The 24,543-nt window shown below is 46.0% G+C and overlaps 1 protein-coding gene across 3 annotated transcripts; it reads left to right on the top strand.

Moving 5' to 3' along the window:
- The first annotated feature begins 13,080 nt into the window (after positions 1-13,080).
- WNT16 (Wnt family member 16) lies at positions 13,081-23,269 on the top strand. 3 transcript variants are annotated; one of them, XM_083574672.1, is made up of 4 exons: positions 13,081-13,375; positions 17,071-17,345; positions 19,269-19,555; positions 22,129-23,269. In XM_083574672.1, the coding sequence occupies exons 1-4, from the start codon at positions 13,275-13,277 to the stop codon at positions 22,591-22,593; spliced, it is 1,128 nt and encodes a 375-aa protein (XP_083430798.1). In that variant the 5' UTR covers positions 13,081-13,274; the 3' UTR covers positions 22,594-23,269. The 3 variants fall into 3 exon arrangements, with proteins under 3 accessions (XP_083430798.1, XP_083430797.1, XP_083430799.1); XM_083574671.1 differs by having other exon boundaries at positions 17,056-17,345; XM_083574673.1 differs by lacking the exon at positions 13,081-13,375 and adding an exon at positions 15,706-15,995 and having other exon boundaries at positions 17,056-17,345.
- Positions 23,270-24,543: the final 1,274 nt, after the last annotated feature.

The following is a 24,543-nucleotide window of genomic DNA, read 5'->3' as shown; positions in this document are numbered from 1 at the left end:
TCTGGCCCCACCAGATTTATTTCTTTTTCCAAAACTGAAATCTGCACTGAAAGGGCACAGATTTTCCAACATTTCACACCTCCAAGCTGCTGTGACGAGGGATATGAAAGCAGTACGAAAAGAAGACTTCTCCAGAAGTTTCCAACGGTTCTACAAACATTGTCAATGGTGCATTGTATCAGAGAGGGCCTACTTTGAAGGCCTGTAAGATATGTTTGTTCGAATATTTCTCACTGTCCGATTTCTGTGACCATTCACCGAACTTTCCGGTCACACCTTGTAGCAAAGCTTTACCAAAGCCACCTAGTGAGTTAGTGCCTGATACCAAGTTTGGACAGAGGACTTTCTGGCTCACAGTCTGAGCCATCACAATATATCAACTCTCTGTTTTGCTTATGACTGTGACTTTTTGTGCTATGCCGGAAGTCGCTCCCAAAGGTCAGAAGCAGCATGGCAGATGCTTCCAGAACCCAAAAATTACAGGCAGAGCTTGTTGAACTGATCTTTAGATCCCTGCTATGAATCAGAAGCTCCATAGATTGCATGTGCAATTTCTCATAGAGTTCTGGAAAACCCCAAGTGGCAGCCTCCCCTCATCCGGTCAAGTGTGTGCCACCAACCATCACACCTATAAAATGAAAGGACAATTTCCACATTTCCTAGTGGATGACCTCAAAATTTGCACATATAATAAGCCCTGCCCTTATTTGCATTCTATTTGCAAGCTCAGCATTTCCCGCTCAATGTAGGCTTTAAAGAAATAAATACATATTTGTCGCAGAAATAATTCATACATTGACTACAGCGTGAAAGATGCTGCAGTAGGGCCAAAGGTATGTTTGTGGGGGGAAAGCAGGCCTGTTTTATTGTACAGTCTTAAAAATCACTACCTTTTATCTTTAGATTTCTGAATATTAATTCTGGTTGTGTTCTTTCTATTTTTTTTTCTTTTCTACATTATGTGGTTTCTTGTGACTGGGTTTTCTTGCAATGGAAGCAAAAACTTAGAGAGGGTTGCTTGTACAAAGATGTTTATATTCATAGTAATATTAAAGTGGGACTCGGGTTCCTTTTTTATGAAGGATGAATTTTGGTCGTGTTATAGTTCATGCTGGCAAATGTGCAATGCAGTTTCTGCATAATCACCATTGTATGGTTTTCCTATGCTGTAGTACATTGTGTTTAATTTTCCTCAGATGCTGCTGTTTCGAAAGCGACCCAGGCTATATTTTTATACGTATATTTTTATATGAAGTTATCACTATAGCATGAAAGCCCACTGGCATTTAATGTAATAATTAGTGTGAACCAGATATTTTCATAAGTAGTTGCTCATCAGTGATAAAAGTAAATGTGTAGAAAAGGAGTCTGATCAGTGTATTATGTGGTACAAGATTTCCATGAGATAATGTTTGTTTGTTTGATGCACATCCTGGTATGTGAAGAGATCAGAAGAAAGTATCCCTTTATTGTGTGCTGTCTTCTTCACGACCAATTATAGAATACATTGCGGTACTCAGTTTTTAAATTTCAAAATTTTCTCTAGCATAACCTTCCTCATATTTTGGACCACAGCTTCCCTCAGTCCCAGCCAGCATAACCAATGAACTCAAATGATGCAGAAGTATTTCATTGGCAATAGGTCACAATGAAGTTATGAAGTTGTGCCTTTAGTCACTAGTTCCCTGAAACTGTTCAACTAACACAGGGTTGCCATATTTCCAAAATTTCCCAGACATATATGGCATTCGGCCATCGGAAACAAGTGTCCGGGTAGAAATTGCTGAAATGTCTGAGAAAATCTATACCCATGTCGGAAGTGTAGATTTTGATGAATTCCCTTCAAAATACCTTTAAAACTTCATTATTATTTTAGATTGGGGGGGAATTGTGTCAGGATTTTCACTTTTTGAAATATGGCAATCCTAACTAACTTCTAACACTTCTTCTTGGGTAAACAACTTTTCCAAATTATCCCACAGTGAATTAGCACAATTTGGTGTGACCAAAGAGTCAATTTGCACATGGGCGAAGCAGTCGTTTCACCAAAACAGCTCACAGTTATTTCAGTGACTTCAGGGACACTTTTTTCCATAGTCAGTGGAAGCAAAAATTTAAGACATGAGCTTTGCCTCTGTGCATGTGCACCTTCTGCCTGGTTAATGGTAGCTGATATGAATTTTGCATACTTTTTGCTTGGTACAATCTGTGCCACTTTAGATGGGAATAGGGTCCTGCAAGCTTTCAAGGAAAGGTGATCCCTTCCATTCCTCGAAAAATCATTGCTGATTAGAAAGGGCTTTGTCAGTCTCAGGCCTGTGTCTAATTTTCAAAACAACTTAAGGCATTCACAGATGAAATATCTCCTCTCAATCCATTTGTCCGACTTACCAGAGGTGTGAAATCAGTAACATTACCCAAATGGGGATGAAGGAAAAATTACCCTTGAAACATGCTCCTACTTAACTCCAAACTTAGTGCTTAATTGAGAGCAAGAGAATGCTGTTCCAAGTGAAATGAAACCATTGAATCCGGTGGGGTAAACCTTAGCCAAGTCCCAACAAGCAAGGCAAAAATTAATTTCATGAATGTCTCCTACAGTGACTTGTTTGTATATTCATGGGCTTGTCAACTGTTATACCATACATTATACTTTCTTTATGAACTCACATATTCAGTATTTTCAATGGGACACCTTTTTTTTAAGAACACAGGAAAAGAGATTTATGGCACTGCTTGCTGCTATTAAGATCTGCAATTGCATACAGCGTACATTACTGTCATTGCAGAATATGTGGAGACCTGTATGTCCAATCTGAAAACTGTATACTTATGGTTGTTGTTGAATAAATAAAGCACAAATATTTTAACAGACCATCAATCGGAAACTTTTTTTAGTAATTTATTAGTGTGTCTTTTTATTTTATGATTTCCCTTAAATGTGCCTAAGGTAAAGGTAAAGGATGCCTAACAGTTAAGTCCAGTCGTGAATGACTCTGGGGTTGCGGCGCTCATCTCACTTTTCCCGGGTCATGTGGCCAGCATGACTAAGCTGCTTCTGTCGAAACCAGAGCAGCGCATGGAAACACTATTTACCTTCCTGCCGTAGTGGTACCTATTTATCTACTTGCACTTTGACATGCTTTCAAACTGCTAGGTTAGCAGGAGCTGGGACCGAGCAACGGGAGCTGATCCCGTTGCGGGGATTCGAACCGCCGACCTTCCAATCAGCAAGCCCAAGAGGCCCAGTGGTTTAGACCACAGCGCCACCCGCATCCTTTAAATGCACGTACTCCTTCCTTAATACAAGCTTCAGCTCCAGACAACGATAAGCATGAGTGACCTCTTGTCTCTAATACCTTTCTATTTCAGACATTACAACACTGGACTGACAAATTATTTGGGGCAGCAATTTTCATGGATGATAAAAAGGAAAATAACAACAACAGAGCCAATACTTTAAAAGAAGCGCCTGCAGACTGCAATCCTGTATACACCTTCATAGGATGAAGTTCTAGTTAACAATGGGACTTAGTTTTAAGTAGAAATGCATTGGATTTCACTGGCCCGCACTGCAGACGTTTAATACTTAAGATGAATCAAAGCTCTTCATTTTGAAGTTAATTAGATGACAACCGTGGAGGTCACTACTGAATTACCCTTGCAATCATCCAGGCCTGTATTGAGCACTTCCAGTGTAAAATAACAGTGGCAAAAGACACAGCTTTGCCAATGTTATGTCTAATTGTTATTATTATTTCCAAAACATCGGAATATCAGCCAAAATGAAGCAAATTTGCTAACGTTTGCCAAAGGAAAAGCATCAGTGAAAAACTGCACAGCTGATCAAGTGATCGATGCCGTCATGAATATAGGTAGACCTCAACAAATTCTGTGGGGTGCTATTGCTGACGTTTGAGTTCCGGTTATGTGGTTTGATTTTGTAGCTTCCACATTACGAATTTCATCTTCCATTGTTCCTTAGTTTGCGTCAGGACTCAAGTCCTATATTGAATGCCGGAAATATCTGAAGTAATAAGAAATGTCTCTAGGTCTTAGGAGGGTGTGATTCCATTGCTACTAAATTACCATAGACAGGCTATGTATTTCTTGGCTTAGTAACTAGAGCAGTGTTTCTCAAACTTGGATCTCCAGCTGTTTTGGACTACAACTCCCATCATCCCTAGCTAGCAAGACCAGGGGACAAGGATGATGGGAACTTTAGTCTGAAAATAGCTGGAGACCCAAGTTTGAGAAACACTGATCTAGAGCTTCCAGCCAGGTTCACAGCTGACATCTTTCTTTAGAAACTATTTTTGTTTATAAGCCTCCCTTTTAGTTGTGCTTTGTTGGAGACATACTGTCCAGTTCAACCCTAAGCAGAACCAATACCTGTATGACATACGTCGTAGCACTGATAAAAGGTTAGTCAGAAAATATGTCTTGGACTTCCCAACAGTGTTCGAAACTCCCATTGTTCTAGGCGCATTTTGCGTCAGGGAATTTCATTAGCGCGAGCAGTTTCTGAGCTCTGGGCACAGTGCTGCGCCTAAGATTTCAGATTAAGACTGCAGAGTGGAAGGAAAGGAGGACCTTTTTCTGCCTCCCCACTTCCAGCTACTCTCTGAAGACTGGAAAAGAGACCTTCTGAAGAATATTAGGGGGGTGGGCAGGGGAAAGACTAGACCATGTGAAAAATGAACATAGCTGCAGTTCATTCATTTTCAGCTTTGTATGTTTGTTATTAAAAAAAGCACACCTGAAGAGTCTGTTGTTGCGCCTGTAACTTTGGTTTAATGTGCCTTCTAGCTCCTAGCTTCCATATCTTTAACACTGCTACCCAAGGTATAAGGTCATGGTTGCGAACCTTCGCAGTCTGAATCCTCAAATGGGAAATTGTCAAAGTGTAGAGGAAGAATTAGCTGCTCAATGTGATACCACTCCCTCTGTTTCAAGCCATTATTTGCAAGCATCTGGAATATCTGTGGAGACCTTACGGTCCATATGTGGTCAAAACTGTGAAAACTTCTGGAAACCAGAACAACTGCAGTGGGCAGGAGACATCTGAAGTAAATATGGTCAAATTGCTGGCCATGCGCACGAAAGTTGAAGAGCCCAAACCGTACTTGGCTAAGAAGAAGAAAAATACTTTATTCTCTGAGATAAGTTACCTCAATTGCTGGCCAAAGGCTTGAGTGGAAGAAGACACTGTACTATTCAGCTCAGGGCAAAGTATCTCATATTTCACTCGTGATTATTCTATGAAGAGACAGTGGCTGTGAGTGTTGCAAACCATCTCCTCACGAACGCAGCCTTACAACAATTTCTCCATGTGGTTGCTGTTACCAAGTGAGGAGGACATCATATGCGGCGGCTCGCTTAGGCACAGCCTATATTTCCTTCAGGGTGTTTGTGGTGCTGTGGGCAGAAGAATCCACTAGACCCGATGGCAAGAATCTGCACACAAGAAGCTTACCACAGGGTCACCGTTGCCAAGAGGAACAAGCGAATGAGGTCTCTACGTGGCAGCCGATGTAGAACTGGTCCCGAGGGACAGGCCTGAGAAGTACTCTTTGAAGCACCAAGACTTGACAGGCACTTCCATAGCACCCAAGACGACAGATGAAAAATTAAACTCCTGACTCCGAAGCTTCCATTAACATTACAAAAAATAATAATAATGCATTCATCCACTGAAAGTTTGACGTGCAAGTTATATGTAATCATTTGAGCCTTTGGAATATGCCTGCGGGAGCTATTTGGACGGCTTGCGCTACAGCAAGAAGTTAATTTACTGCAGAAGCCAGGCTTTAAAAATGATAGGGTGGCTTTTTTATTTTCTTTGAATGAAAACGAGTGGCCTGGCACGGCAGATCATTTTATGTCAGAATTGGAGGACTTCCTTCAGTTAACTCCCCAAGGCAGCTGCAGGGAGGTTTTTACCTGTTGCCACTGAAGAATGTCAAGAGCGGTGTTAAATATGAAGCAACTTAAATAAATCCCGTTTTCCCACCTAGCTTTAACCTTGACACTTCCGTAAATGATGTGTTGTGTTTCGGTGTATTCATCCATCTGTGTTTCCATTCACTATTAGTAAGGGCTCATCCACACTTCAGTTTGTGCTATGACAGCTCAGTTGGTAGAGTGTGAGACTCGTAACCCACAGAGTTGTGAGTTTGAGCCCCACGTTGGGCAGAATATTCCTGCCTTGCAAGAAGCTGGACTAGATGATCCTTGTGGTCTTTTCCAACTCTACAGTTCTATGATTTCTGGGTCTGAGAGGTTTTTCTACTGTCCCGCAACTTTTCCTGGGAAAACCCACTGCCAACTGCTGAATCAGAACAAACCTCAATCTGCAGATTGTTCCAATTCAGCAGGAAACAGCAGGTACTTTCTGAGGAAAACAGCAAGACAAAAGAAGAACCTCTCAGAAATCACGGGACAAACAAAAGTGCGAATGAGCCCTAAGTTACAGTCAGTTGCTGTCCTGCAATTCAGTCTTAGCATCCTCCTGAACAAAGAAAATTAATCAAGAATTATGTAACCTGCAAGCATTTTACATTTTATGAAGTCTTAGTAGTTCGAGGGAGCATTCTACTCAGAGGCTTTGTTCTGTTTCACTGTATTGTGTTTCCATCATTCAGTTATTATTATCTTTACGTTTCAGACTGTGCTATAAACTGCCTCAGGAGTTTGAAGGGCAGGATACAAATATATCCCCAAACCAATCAACCAATGTACATAAAGCCTGAATCGCTTTTCGTGAGCTACAAGTCTATGGAGGTGCACACAGCTATTATCTTCTTACGCCTGCATGCTGAGACTTCCTTACAACAAAGTGACTCACCCAAATACAGTCATACCTTGGTTTTTGAACAGCTTAGTTCTCGAACGTTTTGGCTCCCGAACACCTCAAACCCAGAAGTGACTGTTCCAGTTTGTGAACTATTTTTGGAAGCTGAATGTCCGAAGGGGCTTCCAATTAGCTGCAGGAGGTTCCTGCAGCCAATCGAAAGCTTTGCTTTGGTTTCCGAACATTTTGGAAGTCGACCACACTTCTGGAATGGATTCTGTTTAACTTCCAAGGTACAATTGTACAAGACAAGCTGTCTCCTGACGAAGGGCACCATATACCCCCAATTCACCCCTCATAGTTTTCAAATTTGTGAAATTCCTGAATGGAACTGACACGGGCTTGAGAGTCTTTTTCTTCAGTGTGGCACAGCTGAGATGGATGCAGTTTCAGCAAACAGAAAGCTGGTTGGTTTCATCCCTGAAATGAGTCCTCAGGCAGGTAATAAGTGAATGTAGATGCACCATTTGTGGAACTCTGCTGTGGATCGGTTGGGATGATTAGATTTATTTCTGTAGACACCCATTGGTCCAAGAAACGCGGGGCTTGGGGTGGCTTCCTAAGTAAAGGTAAAGGGACCCCTGACCATTAGGTCCAGTCGTGGCCGACTCTGGGGTTGTGACGCTCATCTCGCTTTATTGGCCGAGTGAGTTGGCGTACAGCTTCCGGGTCATGTGGTCAGCATGACTAAGCCACTTCTGGCAAACCAGAGCAGCGCACGGAAACGCCGTTTACCTTCCCACCGGAGTGGTACCTATTTATCTACTTGCACTGGTGTGCTTTTGAACTGCTAGGTTGGCAGGAGCAGGGACCAAGCAAAGGGAGCTCACCCCGTCGCGGGGATTCCAACCGCCGACCTTATGATCGGCAAGTCCTAGGCTCTGTGGTTTAACCCACAGCGCCACCCATGTCCCTTCCTAAGTAGCTTCCTAAGTAAGCTTCCTAAGTAGGATGACAAAATTAGACCACAGCCAAGCTTCTCGCTAGCTCTTGATGGTTTCCTATTCCTGCCCCTTTCCATCTTCCACCCTTAATCCCTGCACTTAACACATGAGCTACCTGCATTGCCTGCCCCCCCCCATGAGACTGATGAACTGTATACCTACTATATGAAAGTTAACAACTGGACAGCAAAAATGGATTTTACATGCTCTAATGGTAGCCAAGAGGCTGATATTGATGAACTGGAAGAATAAAGACATGATCTCCTTTAATCAGCAGATTGATAATATGATAACACTTGCAACCTACAAACGGACTGCTTACAGACGTAGACTCCGCTTGGATAAATGTGACAATATTTGGAACAAATATATACAAAATGTAGTAGGCTATTAATATTTACGTTAGTATTAGGACAATAATATCCAATTTATAAAAGAATGTATGGGCTATGGTGTTTTTTTGCATACATTCATTTATATTTTTCCCTTTACACAGTTGTGTGTTTTGTTCTTTTTTCTTTATGTATCACTTTAAAAGGTAAAGGGACCCCTGACCATTAGGTCCAGTCATGGCCGACTCTGGGGTTGCGGTGACCATCTCACTTTATTGGCTGAGGGAGCCGGCGTACAGCTTCTGGGTCATGTGGCCAGCATGACTAAGCCGCTTCTGGCGAACCAGAGCAGCGCACGGAAACGCCCTTTACCTTCCCGCTGGAGCGGTACCTATTTATCTACTTGCACTTTGATGTGCTTTCGAACTGCTAGGTTGGCAGGAGCAGGGACCGAGCAACGGAAGCTCACCCCTTTGCAGGGATTCGAACCACCGATCACTTTACTGCTTCATATTTGAGTCCCCCCCCCAATAAAATGTCTATTAAAAAAGAGAGAGAGAGACTGATGCAAGGTCAAGAGGAAAGCTAAGGGAAGGTGGGAGGAGAATGTACCAAAGGCCGGACTCCATCATCCTTTGTCTGATCCATAAAGGCAGTCTTCCATTATTATTCTGTGTGAAGAGGCCCAAACACAGCAACTTACCTGTGTGTGTGCGCACGCGCGTTCTATTCTCAAACAATATCCCCATGTTTCCCTTCTACAACAAACCTCACAAACGCCGCACCCAATTAAATAGGGCTGCCCTCGTTTGTGGAATGCAACAGCTGTAGAACTGTGATGTGTTCTCCTACCCTCCAACAGAAATATTTCCCGAAGTAAAATTATCTCATTTATGGAGCATTCACCCTCCTTCACATCCTTTGCCAAGTAAAAAATCTGAAAGAAGATTTCTGCACTTCCTTGACTTCAGGCAAGTCAGATAGCCTTTGATGAAGTAAGCCGTTTCGGATATAGATCAAGATAATGGCAGAAATGTTGTTTTTCAGTTCATAGAATCGTACTAGGGCTGGTAGAAAACAGAAGGTCGAATCAATACTTCTCCCCTAAGTGAGTGGATGTCAGGCTCCCCTCCCTCACCCATGGCCACTTAATATTTATTTCTTTTGTTCTACAAATCAAAGCACATGAGTAACTCATATTTTAATAAGTGTAGTCTTGCTGTTCTGATGTGATGGATGCCCACCCCCTTCTTCAGCAAAGTTCTGAAAAGTCAGGTGCATTCGTTGTCCACCTCAGTCATTCATCTTGCTTCTGTTATTTAGACTTGAGGGCAGTAACTGATGAAAAGGGCCATAGCTCAGCCGCAGAGAATCTGCTTTTGAATGCAAAATGTTCCAATTTCAATTCCTGGGTAGGGAATCTCTAGGTAGGGCTGGGAACGCCCCCTGTCTGAAACCCGAAAATGCCCTTGCCAGTACAGTGGTACTTTGGTTCTCAAACTTAATCCGTTCCGGAAGTTCGTTCCAAAACCAAAGTGTTCCAAAACCAAGATGCGCTTTCCCATAGAAAGCAATGCAAAACGGATTAATCCGTTCCAGTCTTAAAAAACACACACCCTAAAACAGCAATTTAACATTATCCATTTCCGCAGTCACACCCTCATTCAATCAATAGCTGAACTGGGTTCCACACAGTCACAAAAACAAATTACCCGTATATACTCGAGTATAAGCCGACCCGAATATAAGCTGAGGCACCTAATTTTACCACAAAAAACTGGGAAAACTTACTGACTCGAGTATAAGCCTAGGGTGGGAAATGCTGACAGCTGCAAAGGCGGAGGGCGAGAAAGGAGCAGCCTGAAAGGGCTGCTTTCGGGCTGCTCGTTCCTCCTCCGCAGACGACAGCCTCTGCCGCTCGCAAGGGCAGGAACATGAACCGCGCTTGGCAAGAGCGGTGGTGGCACAACAGCGGCAGCAAACAGTAAGTGGGACCCTCACTCGAGTATAAGCCGAGGGGGGCTTTTTCAGCATAAAAAATGTGCTGAAAAAATCGGCTTATGCACAAGTATATACAGTAACCGGAAAAGCCTCAAAAACAAAAATGCAAAATAAATAGCAAAAACAAAAGCGTCAAACTTAATCCATTTCCGGAAGTCTGTTTGACTTCCGAAATGTTTGAAAACCAAGGCACAGCTTTTGATTGGTCCAGGCACCCCAGAAACAATAGCCGACAGCCGCATTGGATGTTCGGCTTCTGAAAAACGTTTGAAAACCAGACACTTCCTGTTAAGTTGTGGGTGAACATATCAGATGACACAGCAATTCTTCAAACAGCTCTTGTTTATTCACAGGCCAGAACAGAACTGAATTGAAGGGTTCAGCCAGCCTGCTTATATAGAGCTCCACTAGAATGCAACAGTAACCATTTTCTGTAACCATCCAATCACTGAATGTCACTTTGGATCCCTTATTTGCATATGTGGACCTGAACTATCTACAGTATCCCCCTGCTGGCCCAGGGTGAGAACTTCAGTACATAACACTTCTGGGTTTTCGGCGTTTGCGTACCAAGGCGTTTGAGAAACAAGGTACCACTGTATATAGATGGCTAGATGGACCAGTGCTATTTTTCTAGAAAAAGAAGTTGCCGGAACTCACCATGAACGCCTCCCTTGTTCTCTTAGAATGGCAATGACAACCACCCGAGAGGTGCCGAAACTGAGTTCCGGTGAGTTCTGGCTAAAAAAGAGAGATCCCTGGATAGACCAATGGTCTAAAGCAGTATTCTCGTATATTCTTATGTAAAAATCCCCATTCTGTACAGCTAGGGGGCTGGTCAAAACAGCATCCATCTCTGTTTTCAGAAATAAAATAAATCAATCACAGGTCCATAGACCGGGGGGGGGCCGCTGGGAGGCTGTGCCCCTGGGTGTTTTTTTGTGGGGTGCCCCCACAACAGGGTCCTTCATCGGAACCTGGCTCCGGTGCACGAGGGAGATGCAGAGTCATAAACAGCAGATTCAAAACGATACAGCATCCCTCCTAAATGTGTCAAAATCTGTCCTGGAGAAACGGTTCCAGAATTTAACACAATTTCCATTTCAGGTGATACAGCAACTTAATAATTTGGCTCGCGCTACTTGCTGAAAAACGAGCGAGGCTGCAAGCCTATGCACTGGGAGAGAGGATGCTTTCATTCTTTAGAAAGTAACTTTTTAAAACCTCCAGAACTATCGGGATTGGAAACTATTCTGATTTCTCTGTCTAAAGCTTTTATAAGAATTAGATTTATTCAGATCTATTGCAGGGATAGGTAAGGAATTTTAGGCATGGGAGATAATCGTGGCCCCCAAGCCTAAAATCCTGCCCTTGGCTCCTCCCTAGGCCACACCCCCTTCCCAAGCCACGCCCCTCACCAGCCTTACTTTGCCCCTGCCTTTAGTGTTTTGACCTGGCTGGAACATACCCTCAAACTCTGATAATGCACGGATGGAGGATAGGTGAGCATGGGAAACTAGGCCACTGTACAAAGGGAAAAGTTGCAATTTATTGTTCTGCATGGGTGCAGCTAAGCAGTGGCGTAGTGTGGGGGGTGCAGGGGGGGCCGGCCGCACCGGGCGCAACATCTGGGGGTTAGGGGGCACAAATCCACAGGTTAAGGGGCGCAAATCCACGGGTTAGGGGGCGCAAATTACTTGCCTTGCCCCGGGTGCTGACAACCCACGCTACGCCACTGCAGCTAAGGGTGGGGAGCCAGGGAGGGGCAGCTGCCCCCCAGTGGCGTAGCGTGGGTTGTCAGCACCCGGGGCAAGGCAAGTAATTTGCGCCCCCTAACCCGTGGATTTGCGCCCCCTAACCCGTGGATTTGCGCCCCCTAACCCATGGATTTGCCCTAACCCCAGATGTTGCGCCCGGTGCGGCCCGCCCCCCCTGCACCCCCCACGCTACGCCACTGCTGCCCCCTAAACCAATAAAAATGCATAGCTAACTGAGGTTCTGCCCCCTCCCAACAAAAATCCTGGCTACGCGGCATTTTTATTATTTATTGAATTTATATACCATGGTACCTCAGGTAAGTACTTAATTCGTTCCGGAGGTCCGTTCTTAACCTGAAACTGTTCTTAACCTGAAGCACCACTTTAGCTAATGGGGCCTCCTGCTGCTGCTGCGCTACCGGAGCACGATTTCTGTTCTCATCCTGAAGCAAAGTTCTTAACCCGAGGTACTATTTCTGGGTTAGCGGAGTCTGTAACCTGAAGCGTCTGTAACCTGAAGCATATGTAACCCGAGGTACCACTGTACCGTTCTATAGCTGGAGGTCTGAGGGGCGGTTCACAGAACAAAATCAAAAGACAACACCACAAAACACAGAATCAAAATAAAAACAACAAAAAACCACATTTTAACAGGGCATTGGATGTCAATCAATCAACCATGCGGCTCTCAGATGGCTGCCCGAGAGGGAACGTGGCCCTCGAGCTGGAAAAAGGCTGCTCATCCCTGATCTGTTATCATATTGATGCAGCGAGCTTTCCTAAGGATGCAAACTTCAGCTTGCTGACACATTCCAGGGAGTTATTGCGCCATCTCTCCCGGCGGCAAGCAGAGAATTCCTAGTAAAATGGTGTTGAGACACGGAAAGCAGCATTTTTCAGGATCCAGAGCAGCGCCTGTTCCCTGATGCTCCGTGATGCGCGTTCTCCCTTCTTGCAGCGCAAAAATTCGGTTTTATTCTTATTTCTTTGCAGAAGGCTCGCAGAGCACAGCACAGACCGCCTGATTACGACCGCGTGCGGGCAAGCCCTTCGGAACGCGCCGCAGCCAATGAGAAGCGCGTTTCATATTGACGAGCCGCCGCCAGCCAATGAGGCGGCGAGCGAGAGTAGCCAAAGTCGAGAAGAGCGAGGCAAGGCGCGCCAGAACTTCTCTCCCTTTCGGAGGGCGCGCTGCTCTCTTGGGTCGTGTCCGGTGGATCGCCGGCCGGGGATCGCGCTGCCCTCGCAGGTGATCCGCGTGAGCGGCGCTCCCCTCAGTTAGGGGAAGGGCTTTTAAGGCGCTGTCTCTGCTCAGGACTGAAGATCGCAGCTGCGGGAGCGGAGAGCGGCTGGGTGGGGATCTCCCGGGGATCTCCATGCCCTGGCTATGGAGAAGGGGGCGCCCTGGGGAATCCTGCCTCGCCTGTGCGTGCTGTGCACGGCGCTGCTCTGGCAACTTTGGCCCTGCGGCGCCCACGGCAACTGGATGTGAGTAGAAGCGGGTGCCGAGCGGGATTCCTCATCTCCCGGGGTCGGGGGTGGGGTGATCGAATTGGCTGTGCCTCTCCTGCAGAATGTCTCTCAAAGATAATAGTTAGAAAGGGATCACGAGGATCATTAACCCAACCCCTTGCTATGCTGGAATACGCAGTTGTCCCATACGGGGATCGAACCTACAAGCTTGGCGTTATATCAGCACGGTGCTCAAACAACGACGTTACCCAGGCATTAACTCGATTCCGAGCTTTGGGCAGTTTTCACACGTGCGGGGTTTGAATCTCCCGGGTCTGTACGTAATAGAATGCCCGCTTTGCCGCACGACACGGAAGCGCCTTTTCTTTCTTTTTCTTTTTGCACGTGCGAGGCGCGGCTGTTTATAAGGAAAGCTCTTCGGTGGGTTGTCACGCGACTTTCAAACCTTCGCCTGGTGGGCCAGAATGCTCATTCCCATAACAAATGCCGCCGCGTTAGTAAAGCTCAAAGGGGCGGTTGCACGCATAGTCATTTATGCCGATCTAAAAGGAGCTGCTTTCCTAAGGAGGCTCAAAGAATCCGGGGAATCCTGTGTCTTCTTGAGAGAAGGAACGCCAAGGCAGGATGTGTGCAAATGCTCCTGAAACACCTTTTTAAAGGTCCCTTTTTAAACTGGGTAATGTTAGTGCGCGATATATATATGAATGGCAGATACATTGCCTGTACATTTTCACCAGGGTTGCCATTTCCCCCATCAAATAACACATTGCAAACGTAGCAAAGCGGAAGGCTGATTTCATCCTTACAAGTTTCTAGGACGCCCTAGAAAGCGAACTTTTTTGATTCCTTTAGTAAAAATAAATACAAACCTGCCTCCCCCTTTTATAATATTCACAAATGGTGGCAGCAAAGTTTGCAGATCTATTTTGTGTGTGTTGTTTGAGAAGAACCTCAAACCCTGATTTGATTTGAAGGTACGAATCTGTTTGAAACTTGGTTACACGGTCTACAATTTAGCATGCATTTATTTATATCCTATCTTTCCTCCAAGAAGCTGAAAGGTACATGCATGGTTTTTCCCCCCTCCCCGTTTTATCCTCGCAACAACCTTGCAGGGTAGGTTAGGCTAAGAAACAGTGGCTGGTCCAATGAAATTCATGGCTGAGTGAAGATTTAAAGCTGGTCTCCCAATGCTCTAAACACCAGATCAACCCTGGATGCGAAGCATTTCTCCCTTGCTCTGTAAATACTGGAAACCAGGGTTATCAAATAAGGCGGGGGGGGGCGGATCCAGCACACCAGTTACATAGCAACAGTAGTAGGTTTCTTGCTTTCCATCTTCCCACATGCCTTTGCTTGGGAAAGAGAATGCCTTTGGTCTCATCCCACAAGGTTTTTTTTTTAGTTTGTGCTCAGAGGATGCGTTCTGTGAAACGATTCTGCTCCTTTCACATTTGCAGAGATAATTTTGTGCTCAGGATCTGGCAAGGTGGAATCCTGCCTGGATATGTGTTGTGCTGATTAAATTAAACACACACACACACACACACACAAATGCCACAGGCTTGGGGTGTTTGCGGGAATGTCATTAACTGCAGATGTGATACAGGCTGTTACAATCCAGTAGTCTCTCATGACTGTATTTTCCCAAGTGGCTCCAGGAATTGTGTTTGAATTATCTCATATCAGTACAGTGGTACCTCGGTTACATACGCTTCAGGTTACATACGCTTCAGGTTACAGACTGCACTAACCCAGAAATAGTACCTCGGGTTAAGAACTTTGCTTCAGGATGAGAACAGAAATCGTGCAGTGGTGGCGCGGCGGCAGCAGGAGGCCCCATTAGCTAAAGTGGTGCTTCAGGTTAAGAACAGCTTCAGGTTAAGAACAGACTTCTGGAACAAAATAAGTACTTAACCTGAGGTACCACTGTATAGCAAAAAGGGAAAGCTACATTGTACAATGAGGTTTTTAAAATCGCCCTTTGTATACTATGGGAATTTCCCGGTCAAAGGGCTTTGTACAGTTCCTCAGTGACATCTATCACCTACCAAGGGACTGTTCAGTCCTCTTTCTGACTGTTGCGGAGTTAGAAGGCCTCAGTGGGGAGCCTCTAGCCCAGCCTTCCCTAACACTGGGTCCCCAGATATTGTTGGACTACAACTCCTATCATCCCTGGTAGCTGCGGATGATGGGAGTTGTAGCCCAACAACAACACCCAAGTTTGAGAAAGGGTGCCTAGCCCTTGGACCTCATTAGATTCTCTAGAACTCCTGTGGGGCCCTTTTGTCCAAGCTCACCTGCCCCATACCTGAAGTCATGTAAGGTAAAGACTTGATGTCGCCTGATGTCATGGTGGCGCCAGGTGATTGACAGATGGGCGACTCCACCCAGCTGTCAAACCCTGCGCTCTGGGGATGTGGGAGATAGTGATCCCTCCTGCAGAATCCTCTCAGGCAACAGTCTTGCCCTGCCACAGAAATCCAAGATGCCTAGTACTAACCCCTCCCTCTCCTCTCCAGTCCTAGCTTATCGTCTGATTTCAGGTGCTTCTTGTTCCACACCTATTGCTGAGGAATGTTGCATTTGAAAGCGTCATATAATGCTTTCGGAAGTGGCCAATAAAGATTACAAGGTATTCTGAGCATCACTTTTTTTTTAAGGGAAATGCCCAGATTTATTTATTTACCTTGGAAGTCAAACGGAATCCGTTCCAGAAGTCCGTTTGACTTCCAAAAGATTTGAAACCCAAATCACAGCTTCCGATTGGCTGCAGGAGGTTCCTGCAACCAATCAGAAGCTGCGGAAGCCCCGTCGAACGTTTGGTTTCCAAAAGAACGTTCACAAACCGGAACAATCACTTCCGGGTTTGCGGCGTTCAGGAGCCAAAACGTCTGAGTTCCAGGGCGTTCAGGAGCCAAGGTACGACTGTACTTGATTGATTGATTGATTGATATACGGCCCTTCATCATAAGATCTCAGAGCGGTTCAAAGATTAAAATGCAGGGTAAAACAAGTAAATAAATAAAACAAAACAACAAAATAATAACACCCCCCCCTTCCCACATCAGTCAGCCAAAGGCCTGATGAAGAGGAACGTTTTTGCCTGGTGCCTAAAAATGTAGAATGAAGGCGCCTGGCGATCCCCCCTGGGGAGAGCACTCCATAAGCAGGGAGCCACTACAGAAAAGGCCCGTTCTCATGGTGCCACCATCTGGACATCACGTGGAGGAGGCTAAGGAAGAAGGGCATCAGGTGATGAATGCAGAGAGGCGGTCCTTGATGTATTGTGGTCCTGAGCCACTTAAGGCTTTATAGGTCAAAACCAGCATTTTGAATTGGGCCCAGAAACTAATTGGTAGCCAGTGCAGTCGTTCCGGGATCAGTGTAATATGATCTAACTGGTGACCATTGTTTACTATCCAGATGTTGAGGACCACAACTCCCATTGGTCTCAGCCAGCGTGGCCAATGGTCAGGGATGATGGGGGTTGTAGTCCAGCGACATCCGAAGGACACAGCTTTGGCTACTCCCTCTGTGGGTCTTCTGTGAATTTGTGTTCCTTTGACCCTCTGGTGTTTTGATAGTCCTTTCGCATCGCTGGGTTGTTTGAGCCGCGGCTCCTCTTTCCTGTTTTGGCCGCTCTCGTCTTATCTGTGTCAAATGAAATATCTGGTGCTTGGGTCTCACCCCAGGGGCTGCTTTTTCAGGTGGCTGGGCATGGCCTCCTTTGGTGTCCCCGAGAAACTGGGCTGCGCCAACCTGCCTCTGAACGGCCGTCAAAAGGACCTGTGCAAGAAGCAGCCCAACCTCCTGCCCAGCATCCGCGAAGGAGCCCGCCTGGGGATTGAGGAGTGCCAGAGCCAGTTCAAACACGAGCGCTGGAACTGCCTCCTGCCGCTCGAGACGGCTTCTACGGCTTCCAACCCTTCGCCCATCTCTGCGGCTCCTGCTTCCTCCGGCTTTGGCTATGAACTGAGCAGCGGTAGGTCCTCTGGTTGGGAGGAGTGGGAAAGTAACAGGTTTGAGACGCACTGTCTCACGTTCCATCCATGCAACGCACATTAGAAATTAGCCGGGTGCCTTTTGCGACTGGCGCAGGGCCAATTGTGACCATGTGGAGACCATGTGGCAAAGGTTCCCCATCCTTGCCCTAATTCAAAGGTAGCCAACATTTGCCTTCCAAATGTTGGTGGTCTACAATTCCTGTCTTCCCCAACCAGCAGAACCAGTGGTCATTGTTGTTACAACATCTTGAGGTAAAGGTAAAAGGTAAAGGCTCCCTGGACAGTTAAGTCCAGTCAAAGGCGACTATGGTGTTGCGGCGCTCATCTCGCTTTCAGGCCAAGGGTGCCGGCATTTGTCCACAGACAGCTTTCCAGGTCATGTGACCAGCATGACTAAACCACTTCTGGCGCAAAGGAAACCAGAGCGCACGGAAACGCTGCTTCACTTCCCGCCACAGCAGTACTTATTTATCTACTTGCACTGGCGTGCTTTCAAACTGCTAGGTTGGCAGGAGCTGGGACAGAGCAATGGGGGCTCACCCCGTCGTGGGGATTCGAACCACCAACCTTCCAATTGGCAAGCCCAAGAGGCTCAGTGGTTTAGACCACAGTGCCACACGCATCCCTCCTAGAAGACGCCAACCTGGTGACCGCTGCCCTAAGTTCTGTGATCTCAGTACACTGGCCCCAATCCAAAGCAAGCTTGTAACCCTGAAGTCCCTTCGAACTCCGTTGCGACTAAATTGCCCTGTTGATTTCAGCTGGACGTAAACTGAATGAATTTCCCCGGGAGGGGGGCCAAGATTTCTCTCTCTCCTGCTGGCTTAATGGGAGCGGGCACCATTCTGGCCACAAGATCATGCTGCCAACCTTTTTGAGTGATGTTTTGAAGAGTGGTACCCTCCTATCTGGGATGGTTGGCCTCTTCCACCAAGTGTGCAGCTTTGGGAGGGATGCACATGATGTGGTGAGGGTGGAAGGGGACAGCCGCCTAGCCCACCAGATCAGTCGAATCCAACCCTGGCGATCAGTGGGGTGACAGGTGTCGCAGCCAGATTGCCCTCACATCCTAGAGATTGAATTCCAAACCCTTAACATCGCAGCCGACAAAACCTGTTTCCCTTTGGGGTTGGGAATTCCACCCTCGTTTGGCCAGGACGCTCCGTATTTACACCAGCTTTCAATCCCCACCTACGCAGAGCTCTTTCCCTTGCAAGATTTAATGTCTTGCCGCCTGCAGGTAGATTTTTGACAATCCCATCCTCTGAAAGTCACTGCCCTTGTGGCACAAAACAGGTTGAATCCCTCACACGTGTTTTATTTTATTTCCCAGTTTATGCAAAAAACATATGATAAATGTTTGGCCCCCTTTTTGAAGGAGGGGAATTATCGACTCTTCCAGGGTGTCTTATCTGCTGAGCAATTGTAGAAATGACATTGTGGAGAATGTGGCAAGATTTTTGAGTGACGCCACGAAATTACGTCACCGTAGGTCCCAAGAGCCATTTTTGTATCTCATGGTGCCTGTACAGTTTCATCCTAAAGTATCTCCTATGTTTCGTTCATTCTGTTGTGTTCTGATCATGTACAGTCGTACCTTGGTTAAGGAACGCCTTGCGAGTCGAACGTTTTGGCTTCCAAACACCACAAACCCGGAAGTGAGTGTTCTGGTTTGTGAGCATTCTTTGGAACCCAAACATCCGGTGCGGCTTACGCAGCTTCTGATTAGCTGCAGGAGCTTCCTGCAACCAATTGGAAGCCGTGACTTGGTTTCCGAATGTATTGGAAGTCGAACGGACTTCTGGAACAGATTCTGTTTGACTTCCGAGGTACGACTGTATATGAAGCACTTTTTCTGTGCCGGTAAAGGAGATTGATTGAATGACTATGTCCTTCTGCAGGTACCAAAGAAACAGCGTTCATCTCGGCGGTGACAGCAGCGGGCCTTGTTCATTCCGTGACTCATTCATGCAGCGTGGGGAACATGACCGACTGCGCCTGTGACCCCAAGCTACAGAGTGGTGGCTCAGCCAGCGAAGGCTGGCACTGGGGCGGCTGCTCCGATGACATCCAGTACGGAATGTGGCTGAGCAGAAAGTTTTTAGACGGCCCTGTGGAAAATGTCACGGGGAAAGATGGCAGCAGGTTGCTAGCCATGAATCTGCATAACAACGAAGCTGGAAGACTGGTATGGATTTGACTCCTGTCCTCCCATTCCACCTGTAATATGTAGCCAATGAATGGTGGAGGGAGACACAGTTTCCTGGCTGCTTCCCCATGTCCCTGGCATTAAGCCACCATACCCCAAGATCTTCCATCTCTTTGACCTGCACAACAAAAGATAGCTTCCTCTGTTTATGCATTCCCTGTGTGGAGCTTTTCTTTAAGAAACCTGCATGTTTTAAATGTGAAGGCTGAAAACTTGTCTTTCCCCACCATTGCGTTTGTCTGACAAATTCTGGGCCATGCACAAAGTGGCTTATTTATTATGTGCTGTGGGTTAAACCACAGAGCCTAGGACTTGCCGATCAGAGGGTCGGCGGTTCGATCCCCGAGATGGGGTGAGCTCCCGTTGCTCGGTCCCTGCTCCTGCCAACCTAGCAGTTTGAAAGCGTGTCAAAGTGCAAGTAGATAAATAGGTAGCACTCTGGCGGGAAGGTAAACTGTGTTTCTGTGTGCTACTCTGGTTCGCCAGAAGCGGCTTAGTCCTGCTGGCCACATGACTCGGAAGCTGTACGCCGGCTCCCTCGGCCAATAAAGCGAGATGAGCGCCGCAACCCCAGAGTCAGTCACGACTGGACCTAATGGTCAGGGGTCCCTTTACATTTACTTTATTAGTTTCAGGCCTATGCAGAGTTGTGTTCACGCGGTTTTTCAGCGGTTCCTCCTTCCCTCTGCAGCCTGCTAAAAAAACTACTCCGGAAAGTTGGGGAACACTCCTGAGCCGCCTGGGAGGGCAAGTGTTGGGGGTTGCAGATGGAATTTGTGAAAATCACTTCTCCCCACCCTTCGCCTGGAACCTTGGATGAATCAGGGGCGCTGCTGTGAGCAGAAAGAGCCTGTTCATTCATGGAGGGGCGTGTCTGGATCTGTATTTTTATCCTGTCCACCCTCAGGTTGTTCAAAATAACTGCTCACCACCTCCTGTGTCTTCCTTATCCTGTGTTATCTTCACAGCAACTAGCTGCGAAGCAAGTTAAAGTGAGACTTGTCCAGGGTCACTTAGTGAACATCACAACCAAGTCCAAGGCTAACCACTAAACGTTCTAGTTTTTAGAGACCTGGGATTTGCCGCAGAAGGTGTGACTTCTAAGCAGCATCCTACCACCACCACTGCAGGAATTAAAACAAAAATATATATTCTAATATATTCCAATAATGGAGCTCAGATCAGTACTGGACTCGGATTTTGTAAGCTCTTAGCTGTCAGGGATGCTATTTCAGATATTAGTTGGGGCATAAGGTTAGCAATGATTTCAGTAGAGGACAAGATTCTTGTGAAAGGGATGGTTCTCGTGGTTCAGGAGCACATATCAGCTGCTCTGCCATAAATATGTATACAGTGGTACCGCGGGTTACATACGCTTCAGGTTACAGACTCCGCTAACCCAGAAATAGTACCTCGGGTTAAGAACTTTGCTTCAGGATGAGAACAGAAATCGTGCTCCGGCAGCGCGGCAGTAGCTGGAGGCCCCATTAGTTAAAGTGGTGCTTCAGGTTAAGAACAGTTTCAGGTTAAGAACACACCTCCAGAACTAATTAAATACTTAACCCGAGGTACCACTGTATATATAATCTTGTGCCTATTCAGATGCTTACACAGATTGATGTGCCGTTTTTAAGAACATGAGAGGTGCACTTGGGTAGAGGAAAAAGGAGTTATTGTGTATAGGTGGGGAAGACAAGTATTTGTGTTTTGGAGAGAAAAGCACATGTGTCTCTAGTATCTATATGTGCTGAGAGTGTAAGAGTGAGACTGGCACGCCTGCCTTACATATTTTTCCTGGTCCGGGAGGAATGCTTTTTTTGTTGTTGTTCTTACACAAACAGAAACAACAATAACAATTGTGTTGCTGTCCATGTGCAAAATCAGTTTTGTGTTATCTCCACAATCGGAGCCAGTAGAACATAGGTGATTCCCCGTGGCAAGTATGAGGTTGTCTGACGATGGGGCAGCAGCGACGACGGCGCTGTCTCTAATTTTGAGTTATGCAACTCTGCCACCCCCACGGCAGCAGTGTTGTATTATGCCACAACCCCATAACAACCATTCTGTGAATCGCCCCTGAGATCTTTTCACGAAGGGCGGTCTTTAAATTTTGACAACAATTAGTAGCAGCAACAATAATAACAGTAATAATAGGGTTTTTTTTTTATTTTTGTGACTGCTGCCCCACAGCTCTTTCTCAAAATTTGAAATTTGCCTGCTGGTCCTAAAAGGCAGGCAACCTTTGCCATAGCTGAAGAGACTGGGTGTAGTTCTGTTTTGAGAAACTGCTTGGCTGCAAGAACTGTTGCAATGAAAGCCAGAACCCGAGCTCTAGTTGTGCATATGGCTCTCTCACTTACCTGTCTGCTTTTTTGTTCTTTAATCTCTGGCTTCATTACTGAGAAGCAGACGACTTGCAAATGGAAGATGTTTAAACATTTTGGGCATTGTCATTTCATAGCCTTAGAAGCGTAGAATCTGTTGCTTGGTAGTTAACAAATGAGTGGAACATTGCTTGATTGTGGATTGTTTTGGTCTCAACTTTTCCCCAGGCCGTCGCAAAACTGATGACGGTGGATTGCCGTTGCCACGGAGTCTCTGGCTCCTGCGCTCTCAAGACGTGCTGGAAGACTATGTCCTCCTTTGCAAAGATTGGCAGTTTTTTGAAAGAGAAGTACGAAAGCAGCATCCAGATTTCTGACAGGGCGAGAAGAAAGATACGCAGGAAAGACAAAAGGCAGCGAAAGATACCAATCCGCAAAGAAGATCTGCTGTACATCCACAAGTCCCCCAACTACTGCGTTGAAGATCCCAAACTGGGAGTCCCCGGGACGCAAGGAAGGGAATGCAACCGTACTTCCGAGGGGCCGGATGGATGCAACCTCCTGTGCTGCGGCCGCGGTTACAACACCCACGTCGTCAGGCAAGTGGAGAGATGCGACTGCAAGTTTGTTTGGTGTTGTTACGTACGCTGCAGAAGATGCGAGACCATGACTGATGTCCATACTTGCAAGTGAAACCGTACCTGCCCTGAAAACAGATGACGAGAGAAAAACCCTGAGAAGTAGTCTTCTCGTGGTCCTGCTAAGGAGGTGTCTTGAGACGAAGAGCCTCGAGGGCCAAAGGTGTTGGTTCGTATCGAAAGGGCAGATCGGAATAAGTAGAGGCCCCATTTAAAACTAACAGTAGTGGAGACCTGGATTATCTGAAGAATTTTGCTTAGCTGGGTGGCCTACTGGAGCGACTCGTGTCCATGATCGCCGTGAATAGTCAGTATTTTGATCAGTGAAGTCAAGATGGACACGTCTTTGACAACGCTGGACACAGTTCTCAAGGCAGCCAGAAGAGCTTAAATGAAACATTGGGAGGCTACAATGATGCCTGGTACGAGATAAGCTGATCCCATGTATTAAGAGTACTCTGTTTATTGAGACCTCTGGGAGCAAAGGATTACCAGCAGTTGTACGGCTGTTTGCTTAGCTAGTCAAATGTTAAGGGTAAGACTGAGATGTTCATCAGTTAACCGAGCCGAGTCTAAGATGGGTTGAAAAGCTTTCTTGGGCAGATCTGGACCTTGGCGTTGGGAGTACACGCCAGTTAAAGCAAAAAGATGTGTAGCTGCGACCTCCTGGTGGTTTTTAAAATTTTTAGTTGTGTCTTCTCCAGTGCCATTAAAAGCTTCATTGAGGAAAAGGGAGAGAAATGGAGCAGCTTTGTGGGAACGTTGTGGTGTCGTCGCTTAAGGCATTCTCATTCCTTCCCCCCTCCCGCAACCAAATTATGCTGATTATTTTTGTTTTGTGATGTGATGCTCCATTCTTTTTATGGAAATGTCTCCCATATGCTATTGCTAAACACACCTGTCTGTGACTATAACATGCCAGTGTGCTATGAAAACTATGGTGTGTCAGTGAATTTGGCGCATGCTCCATTGACAGGAGGATCATCAGTCCATGATGGATGGATGCATTGTCTTCCTCACATTAGCTGCAGAGCTGCTGCCAGCTCAGCTTATTAAGAAGGGTAGAAAAATCCTAGAAGACATTGCTCTCTTTAGATCTTTTTGGCCACCCTGCAAGAGGCATTTATTCCAAACAGGTTAATCAATATCTTGTTTCTTTGGCACAGTCGTTGTTTCCTAGTCATTGCAAGTATGGTCAGTCAAAAGTGGTTTGCCAGCTCGGGTGGAGGAAGGGGGTGACTTGGAGATCATTGTGGTGCAAATGCACTAGCAGGAGTATTGGATCAACTCCTTTGGTGTCTTTGCACAACAATGACCTCGCCACCACCTCATCCCTTCCTCTTGCGCCGAAAGCCACTTCTGTGGCCAATGTTGACAAACCGATAAGTTTTTTGAGTCCGGATCTACTAGATGGCCTTGGAGCTCCGTCCAATAAAATGGTTAATCTGTAGATTTATTCATATACTTGAGGCAAGGAAAAAATGGGCTTTGTAAACTTCAGAACTTGCTTGCAAATTTTGGGCCACGTTGGCTATTCAATGAACATGCATCCTGATTTGTTTGCACAGAGGTTAGATGACATTGCTTCGCAGCAAGCGTTGTCTCATACTTTCTATCGAGTGCCTTTTCCTGTCACTTTCCTTACTGCAAAAAGTCTGTTCTATTGGGGGAATGGCTTTTGTTGCAGCAAACCTTCCAGTCAGCTATAATGGCACAGCCTGAATTTGCCAGTTTATGATGGAATCCCACCCCCAAATAGCAACAGTCTGGAATTGCCCCAAGTCCTGTTGAAGTGAGAGGGGCGAGCTCCTGATAGACATACAGGATTGCACTATTACTATGTTTGCTTCAATTATTCTTTCTGGAATTTTCTAAGAGAACACTGGACCAAGCTTTAATGGCCTCACTTTCAACACAACTAAGAAAGATAAGAGGAACATAAAATTATCCTCTTGATTTAGTTTTTCAGGTGTTTGCTGATATGCCTTTGGTCTTATGGGAAGAA

This window comes from Podarcis filfolensis (assembly GCF_964270895.1).
Source record: "Podarcis filfolensis genome assembly, chromosome: 10".
In the NCBI taxonomy this organism is placed as follows: Eukaryota; Metazoa; Chordata; class Lepidosauria; order Squamata; family Lacertidae; genus Podarcis; species Podarcis filfolensis.
Note: the sequence above shows the minus strand (reverse complement) of the source record. Positions and strands in the feature narration are given on the sequence as shown.

Excerpts from the sequence above, each read along its gene's own strand:
- WNT16 (XM_083574671.1), top strand. The coding sequence starts at position 13,275 with ATGGAGAAGGGGGCGCCCTGGGGAATCCTGCCTCGCCTGTGCGTGCTG. Across the intron at positions 13,376-17,055 it reads GGCGCCCACGGCAACTGGAT|GGGCTGCTTTTTCAGGTGGC; the intron begins GTGAGTAGAAGC and ends GTCTCACCCCAG. Across the intron at positions 17,346-19,268 it reads TGGCTATGAACTGAGCAGCG|GTACCAAAGAAACAGCGTTC; the intron begins GTAGGTCCTCTG and ends GTCCTTCTGCAG.